The sequence below is a fragment of the Misgurnus anguillicaudatus genome, chromosome 3 (assembly GCF_027580225.2).
Source record: "Misgurnus anguillicaudatus chromosome 3, ASM2758022v2, whole genome shotgun sequence".
NCBI classification, from domain to species: Eukaryota; Metazoa; Chordata; class Actinopteri; order Cypriniformes; family Cobitidae; genus Misgurnus; species Misgurnus anguillicaudatus.
Genome location: NC_073339.2, coordinates 43,980,350 through 43,998,571, shown reverse-complemented (window position 1 = coordinate 43,998,571; position 18,222 = coordinate 43,980,350). Strand labels below are relative to the sequence as shown.

At 38.1% G+C, this 18,222-nt stretch overlaps 1 protein-coding gene across 2 annotated transcripts in view; it reads right to left on the bottom strand.

Annotated features, from left to right (window-relative positions):
* The window catches only part of pard3ba (par-3 family cell polarity regulator beta a), a 190,150-nt gene that overhangs the window by 107,116 nt on the left and 64,812 nt on the right, over nt 1–18,222 (bottom strand). For both annotated transcript variants that reach the window (XM_073866239.1, XM_073866240.1), the window contains exons 6-10: nt 15,140–15,226; nt 11,509–11,634; nt 9,394–9,827; nt 5,980–6,119; nt 3,133–3,258 (exon numbers count right to left, since the gene is read on the bottom strand). In XM_073866239.1, coding sequence (XP_073722340.1) covers nt 3,133–3,258; nt 5,980–6,119; nt 9,394–9,827; nt 11,509–11,634; nt 15,140–15,226 — 913 coding nt within the window. The remainder of the gene's footprint in view (nt 1–3,132; nt 3,259–5,979; nt 6,120–9,393; nt 9,828–11,508; nt 11,635–15,139; nt 15,227–18,222) is intronic.

Genomic DNA, 18,222 nt, shown 5'->3' with positions numbered 1-18,222 from the left:
TGTGTTTTAATAGTTATGAACTTAGCTTTCCATTGCGGAGCGAGGATTCCCATGCGAGTGTGAGGACGCTTCTAGAGCATCAATGCTGCACAGTATTGCGCAGAATGCGCACTCAATATGATTTAGGCGCATCAATTCTGCACCCGAAATGTGCATAAAAGGTCCGGTTAAGTGCATAATTCCCAAAATAACCATCTGCACACTAAAGCTTTTTAACTGTGACATTTTGCGCAATTAAGGAAAATATATTTAGCATACTTATTTGATCAAACGTGCCTATTTTATTTTCTCCTAAACACTGCCATGGTTAATAATTACTAATGTTCTTGTAACTTGTAAATCATTTTAAATTATTGGTTTTTAATTTAAAAGTATAATTATATATAATATAATTATATTATGCTAGATTTAGACATTTATATAGTGTGTGTGTGTGTGTGTGTGTGTGTGTGTGTGTGTGTGTGTGTGTGTGTGTGCGTGTGTGTGCGTGTGTGTGCCTGTGTGTGTGTCTGTGTGTAATTTAAATTGCTCAAGAAAAATACAGTAGTATCGGATCGGCAGGTATCGGAATCGGCCGATACTCAGAATTCGGGTATCGGAATCGGATCGGAGATGGAAAAAGTGGTATCGGTGCATCCCTAGAATTAAGTCAGTAGCTTTTATTTTTTCTGACAGTGGGTGGGTAAGGATGTAATCCAATATGAAAGTAGGTATTTATAGAGGTTATTTTAGTTTTGGATGCGTTCATGGTAAAAAAATAAAAAATACGCACACACACAAGCCCGCCCTCGAAAGAGGCAGATGGTGAGACCCGTCATTATATCTTTTCATACTCTTCTATCCGCCAGAAATAAAAATATTTCTCCTGAGTGTGTCATTTTTCTTTTTGCCTGCCATCGCATTTCTGCTGAAATGTACCCAGCTAAGCAGTGGCAGAGCTAACCTACTTTGAATCTGAATAGAGAGGAAAAATGGATGAGTTTTTTCTCGATGAATAGATGCTGTGGAGGAGCTCTTTATTGCTTCTTTTTGTGCCCAACGAGAATTAATGAGCCAATAACAGTCTCTGTCAATGACATACAGATGCTCATTTTGAAAAGATCTGGGAAAAGCAAAGATTTTACAAAAGTACAATGAAGCTTAATCCATGAATAAACCACAAATTCAAAATTATTTTTATATTTAATTATTAATATAGACAAAATAATTGTGTAACACCTTACAATAACGTTTCAAAGGCTAAAATTACTAAATGCATGAATTAACAAACTAACAATAAACAATATATTTTTGTAGCCTTTATTGATTTTCTTATGTTATATTCATTGTTCATTTATGTTCGTCAGTGTCCATTAAAAGGGCACTCCACTTTTTGGAAAATATGCTAATTTTCAGCTCCCCTAGATTAAAACATTTATTTTTAAAGTTTTGGAATCCATTCGGCCAATTTCCGGGTCTGGCGCTACAACTTTTAGCATAGCTTAGCATAATCCATTGAATCTGATTAGACCATTAGCATCGCGCTAAAAAATAACCAAAGAGTTTCGATATTTTTCCTATTTAAAACTAGACTCTTCTGTAGTTACAGCATGTACTAAGACCGACGGAAAATTAAAAGTTGCGATTTTCTAGGCAGATATGGCTATGAACTATACGTTCATTTTGGCGTTAGCATCGCGCTAAAAAATAACCAAAGAGTTTCGATATTTTTTCTATTTAAAACTAGACTCTTCTGTAGTTACATCATGTACTAAGACCGACGGAAAATTAAAAGTTGTGATTTTCTAGGCAGATATGGCTATGAACTATACGTTCATTTTGGCGTTAGCATCGCGCTAAAAAATAACCAAAGAGTTTCGATATTTTCTATTTAAAACTAGACTCTTCTGTAGTTACATCATGTACTAAGACCGACGGAAAATTAAAAGTTGCGATTTTCTAGGCAGATATGGCTATGAACTATACGTTCATTCTGGCGTAATAATCAAGGACTTTTTTGCCGTACCATGGCGCAATGATATTACGCAGCGCCCAAAAATAGTCCTCTGCTATTGAAAGTTACCAAGGGGACTATTTTCGGGCGCTCCGTAATATCATTGCTGCCATGTTTCGGCAGCAAAGTCCTTGATTATTATGCCAGTTTCTAGCCATAGACAATGTGTGTTATGTGAGCTTTAAAGTTGTTAACTAATGTTGCCATACTGTCGCCCTATTAATTGTTATTTAAATTAACCAGCATTTCCAGTGTGGTTTGCACAGCAGACTACCACTTTCTGTTTCAATATTAAACCCCACAGTATACCACAATATGAATAATTAAGCAAAATCTCTACCATTTCCGTGGTAATACAGCCCAGGTCAAATATATAAACATATTCCGTCTTTGACCAGACTGTAGGAGCTGCTTATTTGTGACCTGTCTCAAGCCAAAGCCTTTGATGAGCGGACACTGTATTGTAAATGAACTGAGGATAGACAGAGACACAATGGAGGGATGTGCTCTCCCGTCCTGTGATGAGAGATATATGGGGTGTCACAACTGCAGTTTTACTTATTGATGGGTATCTACAGGGGGGTTGATTTTTAGAGGAAGAACAGAGATGCTTTGAAAGGGGGTCAACGATCATGCGCCCCCATGCTAACATCTGGAAGAGGGGATGACCGGTAGTGACCCGAGGCTTCCTGTCAAACCGCTGGGTCGTGTGCGCGACTTCCTGTCATGTGCTGAATCGACAAAACTCAACCAGAGGTGGAGATTGGCAGTGTTTATGAGGTCATTTGGGCGATAAAAGGGGTTAAAAGTGTTTAGGAAAACTGAAAAGTTACTCTGGTTTGCTTGCAGGTCCAATCAAAAAAATCTCTATGATATTCAGGTCTCTACACATATAGCAGACGACTCTGGGCTAGATCCACGCCGAAGTTAGCAGCTCCAGTGCGGATTCAGCCCGTAGATAAATCTCAAGTAAATGTTTTTTTTTCACATTTATTATCCAGCAGGACAAAACAGACATTCAGTTCCGATAAAAAAACAGCAATTTGAGATTTTATTTCTGTAGCATAAATAGTGCTGGATGGGTTGATGGGCCAATGTTTAGCACTATAATGTCTGAACTGTATTGTCAGAAATCTTACCATTTCTCTGGGCAAGGACTCCTCTTGTCTTCCAACTATCAGAGACACGGTTTCTCCCAGTTTGGTGCTCCTTAACATAGCAACCAATTCTTCCTGTGTGCGTCCAGTTACATCCACTCCGTTCACCTAGAGACAGCAAAGGAAAGCTGTTTCCTTACCCCAAAAACACGAATTTCGATTTTACACTTTGCCGACCAAAGGACACAGGATTTAGATTGAAAACTGTGAGTATTCATTCCATCGCACGGCTTAGTCCGAAGCATGACGGTGTAAGACTATGACCAATTAGCCCAATTATGCCTTCAGAGACAATATCTTCAAATTGTATTTTCAACAAAAGCAAAAGCATAAGGCATTACTTTCAGAAAACCTTAAAGGAATATTCCACTTTCATAGAAAAAAGAAAATTCATAAAAAACATCCCAATAATTTAACCCCATGTCATCCAAGATGTTTACTGTATGTCTTTCTTTGTTCAGTTGAGAAGATTTTTTTTTTAGGAAAACATTCCAGAATTTTTCTCCATATTCCTCAACAGTTTACAGTTTCAATGCAATTTAAAATTGCAGTTTTAACGCAGCTTCAAATGGCTCTAAACGATCCCAACCGAGGCATAAGGGTCTTAATCTAGCTAAACGATTGTCAATTTCGCACAAAAAAAATACATTTTTTAAGTGACAACTTCTTGTCTTGCAGTAGCACATATCACCTCTATTTTTCACATTTTTAATAAAAAAGAAAAAGCAGTGCAATGTATCGCAACGCGGAGCGTAACGTATCGTGATACATTGTATCATGACCCATGTATTGTGATACGTATCGTATCGTGAGGCGCTTGCCAATACCCAGCTTGCCAATACCCAGCTTTGTCTTGTTTATATATCTGTCTATAGTCCCTTTCACACATACAGTCTTTACTGGTAATTTACTGGTAAATTGCAGTTAACATGTCATGTGTGAACAGAACCTTTCCGGTAAATCAGTGCTCCCAATTTACCAGTAAGACAGGTTGTAAGATTAACGGTAATTTACCGGTAAGCGCTGTGTGTGAACGAAAAATATAGCATTACCGGCATTTAGATGACGTCAGACCGCGCTGACAGATCGGGCGGGCCAATCAGAAAGTTTTTTATACAGGTGACGGGGTTTCCCCCAGACTGTTTACGGACGTTTCCACACACATGTTGCTTAAAAGTCGAGCACACCTGAAGTTAACATCCACATTTCTTCACCAAAGTTGTTTAAAACAGCTTACCATCTAATTGCCAAATTGCCGACGTCCTTAGCACACCATCTGTGAAGCCTAATGTGCAAACGCGCAGGTTCCGTTTGACGCCGCCTAACGCAATGTTGTTTGGTCACGAGCAACTTCGCGACCGTTTGCCACAGATGTGAAAACAACAAAATACGGACCGTGGATATTAAGTCATAACCCGCCGTTTACAAATACGACACGGACGGAGCTCGCCGGCCGCGCGCCACAGGTAACTTCCGCTTTCTCTCCGAGTTTACCGGTATTTTGATACTGATGTGTGAATGATGTCTTACTGGTAAAAAGACGGAACGTCACTGCATGTGTGAACAGCACATTTTTGTATTTACTGGTAAATTCATTCTGGTAAATTCATGGTAATTAACCAGAATTACTGTGTGAAAGAGGCTTATAATAGACAGGTGTCTACACTTTGCATCCCTCATCTAACCACAGTTCAATTATACATGGATACAAATGTCTAAATATGTGAAAAAAGCAGCACAATTATGACAAAAAACAAAACATTTTTATATGTGACCCTGTAAAAAACATACTAAAGTCTCAAAATCAAATTCTGAGATCATGAAAATCAAAGTCTGATTTTAGCCATTCATTTCATTAATATTTCAATCTTTGACGTGACCTTATTCAATCAATATTAAAGATATGAACAAAAACCAATTTTGACACAAATTTTGATAGGACAGGCACCTTTATTTTGTTGGCAGCCAGCAATCATTAGTGATTATATAGACTATTTAAAACAACAGCAAGAATTACGCTACCGTTAGCGTTTTTATATCGTAAGTGCTGAGGGGTTAGTTGTAACACAGCGTTACAATTAACCCCGCTGGGTGAAAATATTTTCAAGCCCACCAAAAAAGTTGCTAAGAGCTGCAGACATTTCAAAACGATGCTATGTTTTAGTCAACAAGACACTGTTGAAGATGACATAACATAACATTGGTTTTGATGAAAAAATTTACTTACATGCCACCAAAACCCTCGTTCATTAATAACTCTTTGAAAAAAAGCATTTTACATTTCCATACATTTTGTGGGAGATCGTCTTTTGGCAGTGTGAAAAAAATACTGGAAAAACAAATCGTTCAACCCTGTGCAACAATGTAAACGGTCTGTGTTACAATTAACCCCGCATTAGTTTGTGCCCTGCGCACCACTAGTTTTGCATGTCATGTGTGAACTTTTGATGTGATTGCATAATACATAAGGTATTATGTACCTTATGGCTAGTTTAAGATGAGAATTTGTGGTTTGAAAGTGCTTTTTTTTGCATTTTGCTAGATAAGACCCTTATGCCTCAGTTAGGATCATTTAGAGCCATTTGAAGCTGTGTTGTAACTGTAAACTGGTGAAGTCCACTATATGAAGAAAAATCCTGGAATGCTTTCCTAAAAAAATCTTAATTTCTTCTCAACTGAACAAAGAAAGACATCTTTGATGACTTGGGGGTGAGTAAATTATAAGGTATTTTTATGAAAGTAGAGTACTCCTCCAATTTAACATACTATAAGCTCTGACCTTGCATGTCCCTGTTAGAGCTCTGCACCGTTGCAGTAAATATGTCATACCTCCAGGATACGGTCTCCTGATTTGAGTCTGCCGTCTTTAATGGCTGCTCCGCGGGGTAAAATGCTCTTGACCAGAATGGGTCCCGGACCATGAAGAGACGAGTCTCTGGTTACCACGGTGAAACCCAGGCCCTCTGTACCTGCAGACAGATGGACAGCAAAAACATTAAGTGTGCGTTTAATACGAACCTGTGAACCAGAACCCCACCGCAAATGGAATTCTTGCGCGTTTCAGAAGTTTTTATGGTAACCTGCTAAACTTCACTGGCTTTACTCTGTTGCTGTATGCTTTAGCATCTAATCTGGTATGTTTGCATCTCAACAACAGCATAGGTGCTTTAGATAGATTTTTAGAGACAAAGACACCAAAAGATATGTTTTTTTAACAAGCAGACAATTTCAAGTGACGACAAGGCCAACGAAGAACGCTGATGATGCGTTAAAGTTGAGCGGTTCAAACTAATGCAAATGCACAGCAGTGCAACGCACCGTCTAATGCAGTGGTCGAGTATGAATGCATGCTAGCACCAACAGTACTGACAGTATGGCCATTCAGGTCATATGACACAAAAGCTTTGATCACATCATTAAAAAAAATCTGGGCAATAAAATATCCTACACTTACTATACGGGCAACTTTGGGACCTGTTAACAATTACGAGCCTAATCAGGTTCTGTATTCTGACTGGCGCTCAGTTAAAGCTCTGGATTTCAGTGAAGACGTCTGAACAGGCCTGCACACTGATAAATGCATTCTCACAGAGATTAGACAGCCCTGCACTTTAATTTCACACGCGAACACGTCTACAGGAAGAGAGAGGGGATACAGTGCAAGAGACGAAGAGAGATGGAGTGAAAGCAAATTAATATAAAACAACGACAGAGGACGTGGCTGGATATCATTGATTACAGAAAATTGAAATATGTGACACCCTGCCTCTAAAAATGCAGATCAAGTCAGTTGTTTTGTGATTTGTAAAGAACATTTGTGAAAATATAACCTTGATATATTTCATACTGACTGAGTAAGGTCATGCCAAAGATTGAAATCAATGTGAAATTAAACTTTGATGCTCCATATCTCATTATTAAATTTGAGTATAGTCAGTTTTTACGTGTAAAGGAACGTACGTGCACGGCCGAACACACAGCCCTGAAAAGTAGTTTTATGTATACAAGCATGCGCACTACGACAAAATGCAACGCATCTCCTAGGCTACATACTATATTCTTCTGCAGGTAGGGGTGTGATGGATCACAAAACTCACGGTTTGGATCACATTACGCTTTTTGAGGCACAGATCAGATCACTTTTCGGATCAGCAAAAAAATGGTGGGAAATCAAATAAAAACAAATAAAGAAATTACAAACATTTATAAAAAATAACAAAGTTGCACATTAAGTAAGGTCTAGAGCTTCAGAAGTGATTTTCTCTTTGTCTTGGGTTGTTTGATTAACATTAATGACACAGTAGGTTAATTGAGGTTACTGTCTCTTTAAGATAAGCACGGACTGGTTTCTGTCTAATCTATTAAGACATAAAAAATGTTTTTATTAGAAAAAGAATACTGTGGAGATCATTTTGTTTGTATGTCCCCTGTCAAGAACAGAAAGATTTTATGTTCGATTGCTTTTGGAAATGCATCTCTCCGTGTATAAACTTTTAAGTGCACTTAAACGCACGCACGTGCGCGCATACACACATGGAGGGCGAATTTCAAACAGCGCACCATAAACAGTCGCTCCACATAAAAACTTTGTTTTTCAGTGCTCTATTCACCAAATGTATTTTAATCGACTACAAAATCTGGCAGTGCACATACTCGCTTGTACTCTTTTGTTGACAACAATTGCGACACGCGCACTGTACCCTGAACCTTGCGAATGCGTAAAATTGGACAATACTTTGGCCTTTAGGTTTGAACTAATCAAATTAGAAAGAACTAAATATTACTTTAATGTCTATATCAGAGTCGTATAATAATAGAGTTACGACACTCACATAGACGTCCGTTGTAAGAATGGAATGCAGAAGTAACAGCGTGTCATGGAGTGACGCATAGTTACAAATGCAGCACTGAAGCCCATTCATTTCAATGGCACCTGCTGGTAAATCGATGAAATTACCGTTTCTCTTTACATTTTCATAAATTTTATGAATATAGTCAACAGTGATATTTTATGAACTCTGCTGTAGGCAATGATTATCCTTAATAATAACTAGTAACATTTTTATATTTTAATGAGTTGTGTATAATGTGTGAATAATATAGATTTAATGGTTTAATATTTTATTACTGGTGGCCATCTACTTTATACTTATCTTTTTTACTTTATACTTATCTTTTTTTATATATTACGAGTAACACTAGGGGGCAACAGCGAGAAGCTAAATGCCTTACAAGAAGGTCACACTGCTTCACAATGCTGCTATGTGTTTCATTGTGTTTGGTAAGTAATACGAGTGATGTATCCTCGAAAATCATGTATAATTATATTAACATTTAATGTGTACTATACAATTAATATGAATTTAGTGTGTTTCTGTTATGCTTCACTGTTACAAATAACCGCGTTGGCGATCTTTTTTTGTGATTTTAATATAGTAAAAGTGTAGGAATTATGTTTTTAGCAGATTGATAGCCATTTATATAGCCATTTTTTGCTACAAAAATAAAAGATAAACTGTGTTGCTGTAGTTGGTATAGATACCACAGTTATCTTTGGGTCACCATTAACTGTTTATCTTTATTAACTGATTTACTAGAAATACAAACGTTCAGATCAATTATTGAAATATTATGTAATAAGTATTTTTGCCTTAGGATTATTTTGAGTAAGTTAGGCATGTTATTAACGGTTTCGTAGGATTTTTCCAGAAAAAAATACACAGATAGAATTAAGAAAAGCAAGTGCTTTAAGATTCATGCCAAGACAGCAGATCTCTTGAATCTTGTGATTATTGAAGCCAAGTATTGGTCTCTGTCTCTCTCTCTCTCTCTCTCTACCTGACTGAAAGCTGTCATAAAGTACATGGGCCAATCCAGCGCACTAAAGATTGCAAGCGATGAAATTTCATCTCCCAGAAGAACATGTGACATTAAACTTTTAAACAATAGCAGCTGTCAATCACAGACAGAGATAGAGAGGATATGAAATAAGAATAGGAATAAAGTTGATATTCAGCAGTTTTAACAAAGGTTAAATCATATTGTCTACGAATGCACATACTGGACAGAGTTTAACCCTTCGTGCTTAAAGCAAACATAATACAACCTACATACAGCCCTGTTTAACTTTACAAAAAGGATATTAGGGTGGGAACTAATTTGATTTGGCAAAGTTGACGTTTATTTTACTTCCCTAGTATGTTAATAGTGTGTTCTGCTTTTACACTGTAAACATAAACTTACCTTTCCTCAAATCGACCCTCATTTTCTTCTCAGGCTTTTTGTTTATCATATCAACCAGCGTGGCGAGGGCCGGCGTCTTGGGAGCAGGGCTCTCGCTGCGATCTTTCATGGTCGGTGATGCGCTGACGGGAGGAGAGGGCGTGTCTTTGCGCATGTCCAGGTTGACTGGCTTGTGTCTTGCGAGTGGAAGCTCCTCCTCTTTAAGGGACGGGGTCTGTGAAACAGGGGGCTCCGGAGATGGCGTGGTAGCAGTGCTGGAACCCATTTTGCGGATCAAGAAGGGACTTTTGACTTTAGGGAGGACAGGGTCAGGATCGGTGCTGTTGAAAAGCTGCCCGATTAAGCTTTTTTCATAGCGAACCTTGTTGGCAACAGGAAGCACCTCCAAACGCACTGGGGGAGAAAACATCGCTTGGCGAAACACCTCCTGAGATCTGCAAAGTCAAGAGCAAAACTATGTTATAATACTCTTGGGTTATTCTTACATTGCATGAGGAGAAAGAAACGCATTCATTGACTTATAAGAGTACTAGAAGCGATGCAGTGGGAATCACTTCAAAAGATTTTTTAAACAGATTACAATAAGAGCTCCCTGAAATATGCAATGTCACTGAAGTCTAGCATGATAAAAGCCAATTGAGGTTGTGCATTGTAGTGGTTTACCAAGGATAAATCTCTTGAATGATAAATATAACCAATTTGATTAAAAAATCTTTATAAAATAAGAACAGCTGAGTCCACACTACAACCGTAACAATAAAGATATGAAGAACGTTATCGTTGGGGTCAGTTTCATGATTTTTCAGTTTCGTGAATGATAAAACCAGATATAATTTTCAGTGTCGTAGGTTTCAGTGTCCGAATCAAAGACGTTAGCAGTCTCATTGAAAACGTAAAGCAACAGCAGGTCATCTACATTCATTTTTGTGACTTTAATGCTGTGTACAAACCAAAAGCATATTATTCGCACAGCTAGATTACATACCAAATCAATGCAATGACACAAATAGACACAAATTCACATGCGGCGATGTGAATGATGTGATCTGGGCAGCGCGATTGCCACGAACGTGTCCCCTAAAACACGTTTTGTGTGCAAATATTAAAAATTAAACTCGAGCGGAAAATTCGCATGATGAAAAGTTACATTTCACGAGTAATCTAGAGCAGAGTAGCCTGGGTTTCCCCATGCTGCCTTGTGCGCAAATTTATTCACGCTGCAAGTCTAGCATGGAAACCATGGACCAATTTTTTCCCTGAAATAGGGAACCAATCACAGAACGGGGAGGGGGCAGCAAGATGATGATGCCGTCAATGCGACACAGCGAAGCAGTTTTGTTTATCCAACACGGAAGCAGACGCGAAGTTACTTTTTGAAGCAGCCTTAGTAGTTTTGAACGCAAGTTTATAAAAAAAATTCAATTTTTGGCGTTAAACAATTTCATATCCAAGAAGGATGTTTGGATATGGCAAGACATGATAGCCACTAGGGCTATCACAATGATTAAATAATCGTCTCATCACAATTGTTTGACCTCATCGTGATGATTTCAGATCACCGCAATGATTGCACATCTCTTTAAAAAACACAAGGGGGAGCTGCAGCACCTGTATAAACAAGACAATATTACACTACACTACACTACTAATAAAGTTACAGTTACCGCTATAGTTTTTGTCATCGTATGAAGGTCCCTTAAAGCATGTGTTTTTTATGTTGCTTCCATAAAATAAAGGCAACAGCAATTTAATAAACGACACTAATATAAAAAATCATAATAATCTTCAGATTATTTTTGCATTTTTTAAGAAAGCGAAAACGTTTGGAGTTAACTACAGGACACCGCAGGAGAAAAATGTCTGACATCATTACAGTTTTTATTTCCCCAACTCAAGGAATTTCTCAAAATTATCCATTTCATTTAATCCCCGTCTTTTTGAAAGTTAGAAGGGCTTCCTCTTTTGTTGTAAAGTTATTGCAGTAAAACTCTCAAAGAAAAGAGAAAACAACACAAAAGGCGGATGTTAAAAGCAAGAATGAAGTGGAGAGCGAGATGATTAGTAATCCATATGACAACAATAAAAGCGTGAGGGATGGACGAGTCAAACACTCACTGAGCAAAGGACTTGTCTATTAACTCGATGTCATTGATCTGAACAATGCACTCGTCCTCTTGAAAGATGCCCTCTCGCGCAGAGCGGCTGTTTTCCTCCACCGATCGGATATGAAGACCCAGAGTCCTAATGACACAAACAGAAAGATGAATGAAATGTTCATGAATTCAAACACATTTTTTTAAAGGGCACCTATTATGCCCATTTTTACAAGATGTAACATTTTGGGTGTGCCCAAATGTGTCTGTAAATACCCCACGGATCATTTGTTATAGCATGTCCAAAATGCACCTATTTGGGTGGGAGCAAAAATGCGCTGTTTTCGTGTCTGTACCTTTAAATGCAAATGAGCTACAGCTTCTCACTCCCTTACCAAAAGCTTTCAGGTTAAATGGATCTGATTCCAGTATTGGACAATAGTATCTCACTATTAAGATATGTAGACACCGTACAACTTGCTGAGGGTGGAAACTATAGTAATGCAGGACTGTCAGTCAGTGACTGTGGGTGGGGCTTTATCAGTGTGATGTCACATTAACAAGAAAATCAAAACGGCATGTCTAATAAAACAACTTTGGTTTAAAAGGTATTCAAAAAAAAGATTGTGTGGATTTATTTTTTAGCGTGGTTGTGTTCACATACGGCCAACCCACATTAGTAACACTTTACAAAAAGGTTCATTAGTTAACATTAGTTAATGTATTAACTAATATAAACAACCCATGAGCAATACATTTGTTACAGTCTTTATTAATCTTTGTTAATGTTAGTTAGTAGAAATAAAGCTTTTAATTGTTTGTTCATGTTAGTTCACAGTGCATTAACTAACGTTAACAAGATTTTAAAAAAGTATTAGTAGTTGTTGAATTTAACATTAACGAAGATTAATAAATGCTGTGTAAGTGCAGTTCATTATTAGTTCATGTTAACTAATATAGTTAACTAATGTTAACTAATGAACCTTATTGTAATGTGTTGCCCATACATTTATGTTCAAACACCTTGTAAAAGTAGATTTTGCATAACAGATTCCCTTTAAATGTATGTAGTTTTATGAGAAACTTTAATAGTCCTCTGTCAATAAAACTAGACCAATCAGCCATAAAATAAAATATAAATACATCTGTCATATGGTTTGTGTTAAAAAGATAACACTGCAGCTTTAGAAAAGCAATAAATACATCTGATCAGAGCCAAAACTTATGGTAAGTAGATGTTTTATCCTTATCAGCTTTTTGTTTGAAGATCAAAACCCAAACCAATAAATTATTAAATTGAAAACAATAAATAAATAGCAATAACTGAATTTATTATGGCAATGTCACGTTATGTAAACAAAAAAAAATGCACATCTTCAGACTAGAAAAAAAGATGTTTAGGTCTTCCACTATTTGCTGTATAGTTCAAGACAAGCAGGGCATTATTCCTAATACTACTTAACACTTTTTGGACAAATCCCAGCTGTCTTTTCTCTTAATAAAGATCTTACATCTGTGTATAATCTGTGTTAAGACCTCTCACGCTAGCAGTGATAACTTCTATACCTACAGGGCAACTGGACTAAATACAGGATATAATTTGTTGTTACTTCCTTAAAGACTTCAAGGCTCCCATTGAGACATACACACCCCAGACCGAAAGCGGTTCACCAGGCCACTCAACAGGTCTGCCCACCTACAGAGAGAGAGTCTATTTCCATCCGGTCCACACCAGGGAGCACAGGGCTCAACAACAGGAAGTATGTCACCGTCCACCCAGGGACAACTTCCTGTCTCTAAGCATGTGTGTGTCCTTGCCCCGGAGGCCTGCACTTCTGACCTGTGCATGCAGCCTGAAAGAGCCATTCAACTCCTTACTTCCCATGTCTGCGTTTTATTATGGAGGAAATGTCCTATATGTGATCTAATAGTATGTAAATAATGAGAATATAATCAAGCATGGCACAACACACTTTAAAAATTGCTGGATAATTTTAACCGTGGTTGGGGAAAATATGGACAAACTTAGCTGTTGCGATTGACATATTCTAGGTTAATTTAACCTAGTGGTTCTCAAACTGCGGAAGATTGTGCAAGGGGGGGGCAGAATGTGCCAGGGGGCCAGTACATGCACCATACACAAGGGGGGCCACATGCCGAAAAAGTCTGAGAGCCACCATTTAACCCAACGATAGAGTTTGTCCACATTTTCCAACAATTTTAGAGTGCATGTATTTCTTCAATAATCTTCAATAATGTTTCCATTTCCAAAATCACGCCATTCGTTGCAGGGTTTCCCGCAGCACTTTGCAGTTCGGGTGGCCAGCCTAAGCTGGAAAACCTTACCGCCTTAACTAGGTTGTCCAAAAAAAAAATTGCTGCACAAAAGGCCGTCAAGTGCAGGACACGCTTCACACCGCGAGCGGCCACGCGCACCACATGGCCAAAATGAGAGAAAGACGTGATCATTCACTGTCTGGAGGATAGCCAGTTGATAAAAAACGTGTCCGTGAGAACTGTAAATGGACTTATGTTTTGGGTTTATTTAAGCCTGTTATTGTATTAGTCTGTAGTTTTTGCAAATTTAAAGTAAGTTAGCTGGTGATTTTGTTGTTTGAGCAACCTGCTAGCTAGGTTTCACGTGCTTATTGATTCGATATAATTGTTGAGCGCTCTTGCTCACTTTATTTATATGCATTATTTACATGTTACAGTAGTTACACTCCTTTAAGATAATGTAATTAATAGTGGGAAATAATCAGTTTTTACAATCTTCGCGCTATCTATTATCCTTCGCCAGACGTTCTACAAATCTGCTTCAGTTTGTGTTTATTAACCCTTTAGTTTCACTTAATCACGCAGCTATTCCCATTAGAGGTATCTGTTAAAAACATTTAATTCATTAATAATCAAATATGTGCTCATTTTCTGTCATAGTTTCTTCAAAATTAAGTGTTATTTTTGAGTTTTTAATAAAAATATTTTAATTTTCATCATGACGCGTACGCCCCTTTGATTGCCAGGCCCCCGGCACCGCCCAACCGCCCAAACCTACCACCTTACCTAACTAATTTTCTGCAGGAAAACCTGGGTCGGGCAAAAATTTGACACCAAACTGTATAAACTTGGTGTTATGGCCTTTAAACTGGAATAACGAGAAAATATGGTCAAAACTCATACATACCACCTTGGAGTAATTTTTGAATGTTAATGATGCAAGCTTTATTTGACAGATATTTAGCCAGGGTTTTAATTTTAGGAATTTTAGGCCATTTAGTGCAGAGAGAAAGAGAGAGTGAAAAATAATTGACAGCACAATTGAGTTTCAGTTTCAACAAACCACCATCATGGCGATGAGTGTTTGCATTTCATCAGCTCATTTGCATTTTAGAGGACACACCCAAAACGCCACATTTTTGCTCGCACCTACAAAGTGGCAATTTTAACATTCTATAATAAATTACCTGTGAGGTATTTTGTGCTAAAACTTCACATATGCACTTTGGGGACACAAAATATTTATTTTAAATCTTCAAAAAAAATCATAATATGACCCCTTTAAATATCAACCCGGTGGCTCAACCCAGATTTTAAACTTATCATGCGAATGTGTGAGCATTACACAAGCAAGCAGGTGTGTGTTTGTAGTTTACCTTCCGCTCAGAGATGAAGAGTACGGTATAACTTTAATTCCCAGAGGTCCCTTTTCTCCCGAGATCTCCACGGTCCGAGTCAGGCCGCTGCGGTAAAGAAATCACATTTGGTCACGGTGGTTAGCACTGGCATTTTTCTTGGCAGGAAAAGAAAACAACTCCTACAAGCTGAAAAATATACTTCCAAAGTGGAAAGTTCGGGCGAAACACAATTACATTAGCAGTATTACAGTCACACGTCAAAATGACAAGCCAAACAGTCATTAGGGTGGAAACTGTCTTGGATATCAATGGAGTGAGTCTTGGTGTCGCCCGCATCATTTCCCCAGGTTGAGAACAACACGCACCATGTATCAGACTGAAGGTAAAGACAAGTGTGGTGTATGTGTAACACTACAGCATTCCATCAGCTCTCCTTTAAGTTTGCAATGGGATTGTTTGTAGGTACACGCAATCACAAATATGACATAAACCTTTTATGTTTTTAAGAAAATATGAGTTACCCTTGCACTTGAAATCAAGGCGTTCGGGATGATTGCAAGGCATTGTTTCTACATTTAATACACAAACACACACTCTCTTGCAAAAGTATTCACTATTTTCCATTGCATATTATCCTATTGGCCAAGTGTTAAGTCGTATTAGTTCAATCCGTAGAGCATGGTGCTAGCAAACGCAAATGTCACAGGTTCAATCCAAGAGAAAAAAATACAGACTGAATGCACCCAAAGTCGCTTTATATAAAAACATCTGCCAAATACCCACAAAATGTATTGCAATGCTATCAGAAGATAATACTATGGTACTAATATTGATGCACCGTGAAATGTCACATGGTATTTATGGCAAAAAAAAATTATATGCTTTCAAAGTGACAGAATGGGAATTTATATTACTTATAAATGTTATGAATGGCTGACACACAAAGCAGGCTCTTACAAGGGTAAATGACAGTCCAAAAAATGTATTCTAGGGGGCAAATATTGGCCTTTAATAAACACTTATTTTTTGACACCGCTTTGTACTCTTGTACACAAACACACACACACACAGCAAAATCCATTTGCAGTTGCTATCCCGCGGGCCGACATTAATGACCAAATGAATGACCTGAAAGCTACGCTCTCTGCCATTCAATGTGTGTGTGTGTGTGTGTGTGTGTGTGTGTGTGTGTGTGTGTGTGTGTGTGTGTGTGTGTGTGTGTGTGTGTGTGTGTGTGTGTGTGTGTGTTGAGAGCCAAAGGCAAAGGTGTCCACCTGCATCTCTCATCCTAATAAAGACTAGAGTGGGCGAGAGAAGATGATGAGAGGAAAGAGAAACGATTCAACTCTTCTATCTTTGTCAGAGAAAAGCCTTTTAGAAAGCTTCAATCACTGAAAATCACAGTTTCACAGCGTCTGGACAAGTGGTTCTTAAACTTTTTTGCCCCATTTCTTCTGACGTACACGCGTTGTCATGGTTACGCGAATGTCCGAAGTTAGTTTCCGGTCTGTGTGTTCTTCTTCGTCTGGCTGCTGGCGGCTAAACTGACCTCTGGAACAAATACCTTGAAAAAAAATGTGTTTTGGTTTGCTAAAGATGAGGGGATATGCCAAGCATAACACTGTGCGAAGAATGTTTTGGCAGCCGGGCAATAATTCAAAGATCTGTAGATTTGTAAACATTAAAGGATAATTCCGGTATTTAACACTTTGAGTCTCATTTCTGGTTTGTTTTGGATGAACTACAGTGATGGACACAGAAATGTTGACAATGGGTCGTGTCTTGAGTTTTTGACTCGTTTAGAAGCGTCTCTTGACTGCTTCAGAATGGAAGTCAATGGCCATGCACAAACATGTCATTAAAACAACACTTAACGTTCATTTTCAAAACTGTACTACTCACCGAGTGGTTCGTGGTGTTCGTTGATGATTAAAAACAAGTTGTGTAGCGAAATACAGTTTCTGTCGTGTTTTATTTGGCATTTTGTAAAATTTCATTGACTTCTCTTGGAAGACTCATTGCTCGCTGATATATCACTTCGCTCCCGGGAAACAGGAAAGGGTCTGTTTACATGTGGTTGTAGTTTTTTGCTCGGTTTCTCTCCGAAGAAATTTTTCCCATATTTGTAGGGCTGGACCAGAATATTCGTTCCGTGGGTTGACATTCAATTTTCAGTTTTGAGAATCGAATATATATATAAATATTTTACAGCGTTAATGCAGAGCTTTTGCCAAGCAGGAAGTGCGCTTCACGCTCCCGCTCTATAGGTGGCGCAGAGAGACCAACATCCATAGCCAACAGCCACCAAACGGCACCAGTGGAAGAGATCGCCTTGAACGTAAAGCGCGCTTCCTGCTTTGGCATTTACGCTAATAGAGTTGTAAATAACGTTCAGTTTCTTGCAAAAACTGATTGATTTGCTTCACAAGACGTCAATATGTCACACGGAGTTATGGGGGATTACTGTTGTATTGGATATATATTGTTTAGCTCTTAAAGTGTGCGGATCTGTTGACTTGCATGAAGGAGCACTGGGGTTTCTGCAAAATATCTTCTTTATTGTTCTGCTGATGAAAAAAACATATTGGATGGTGTAAGTGTTATAAATAAACTTGATTTTGAAAGTATGCTACCGTTTTATTACAGTTTGTTGGACTAGGTTCATTCATGCTTCAGACTCAAATATAGAGCGGAAGTATATACGCGGTTGTGAGGTATCTGAAAAAATAGTTCCACTATAGCAAATAACATGGATTAAAAAACATACATTGCGCCAATATATTTGTTTTTAATCATCAACAAACACCACGAACCACTCGGTGAGTAGTACAGTTTTGAAAATGAACGTTAAGTGTTGTTTTAATGACATGTTTGTGCATGGCCATTGACTTCCATTCTGAAGCAGTCAAGAGACGCTTCTAAATGAGTCGAAAAGTCAAGACACGACCCATTGTCAAAATGTCAGTGTCCATCACTGTAGTTCATCCAAAACAAACCAGAAATGAGACTCAAAGTGTTAAATACCGGAATTATCCTTTAATTTTACACATTAACATTAGCTCAGTGTATTAGTTGATATGCTTTGGCTATGATTTGAACTA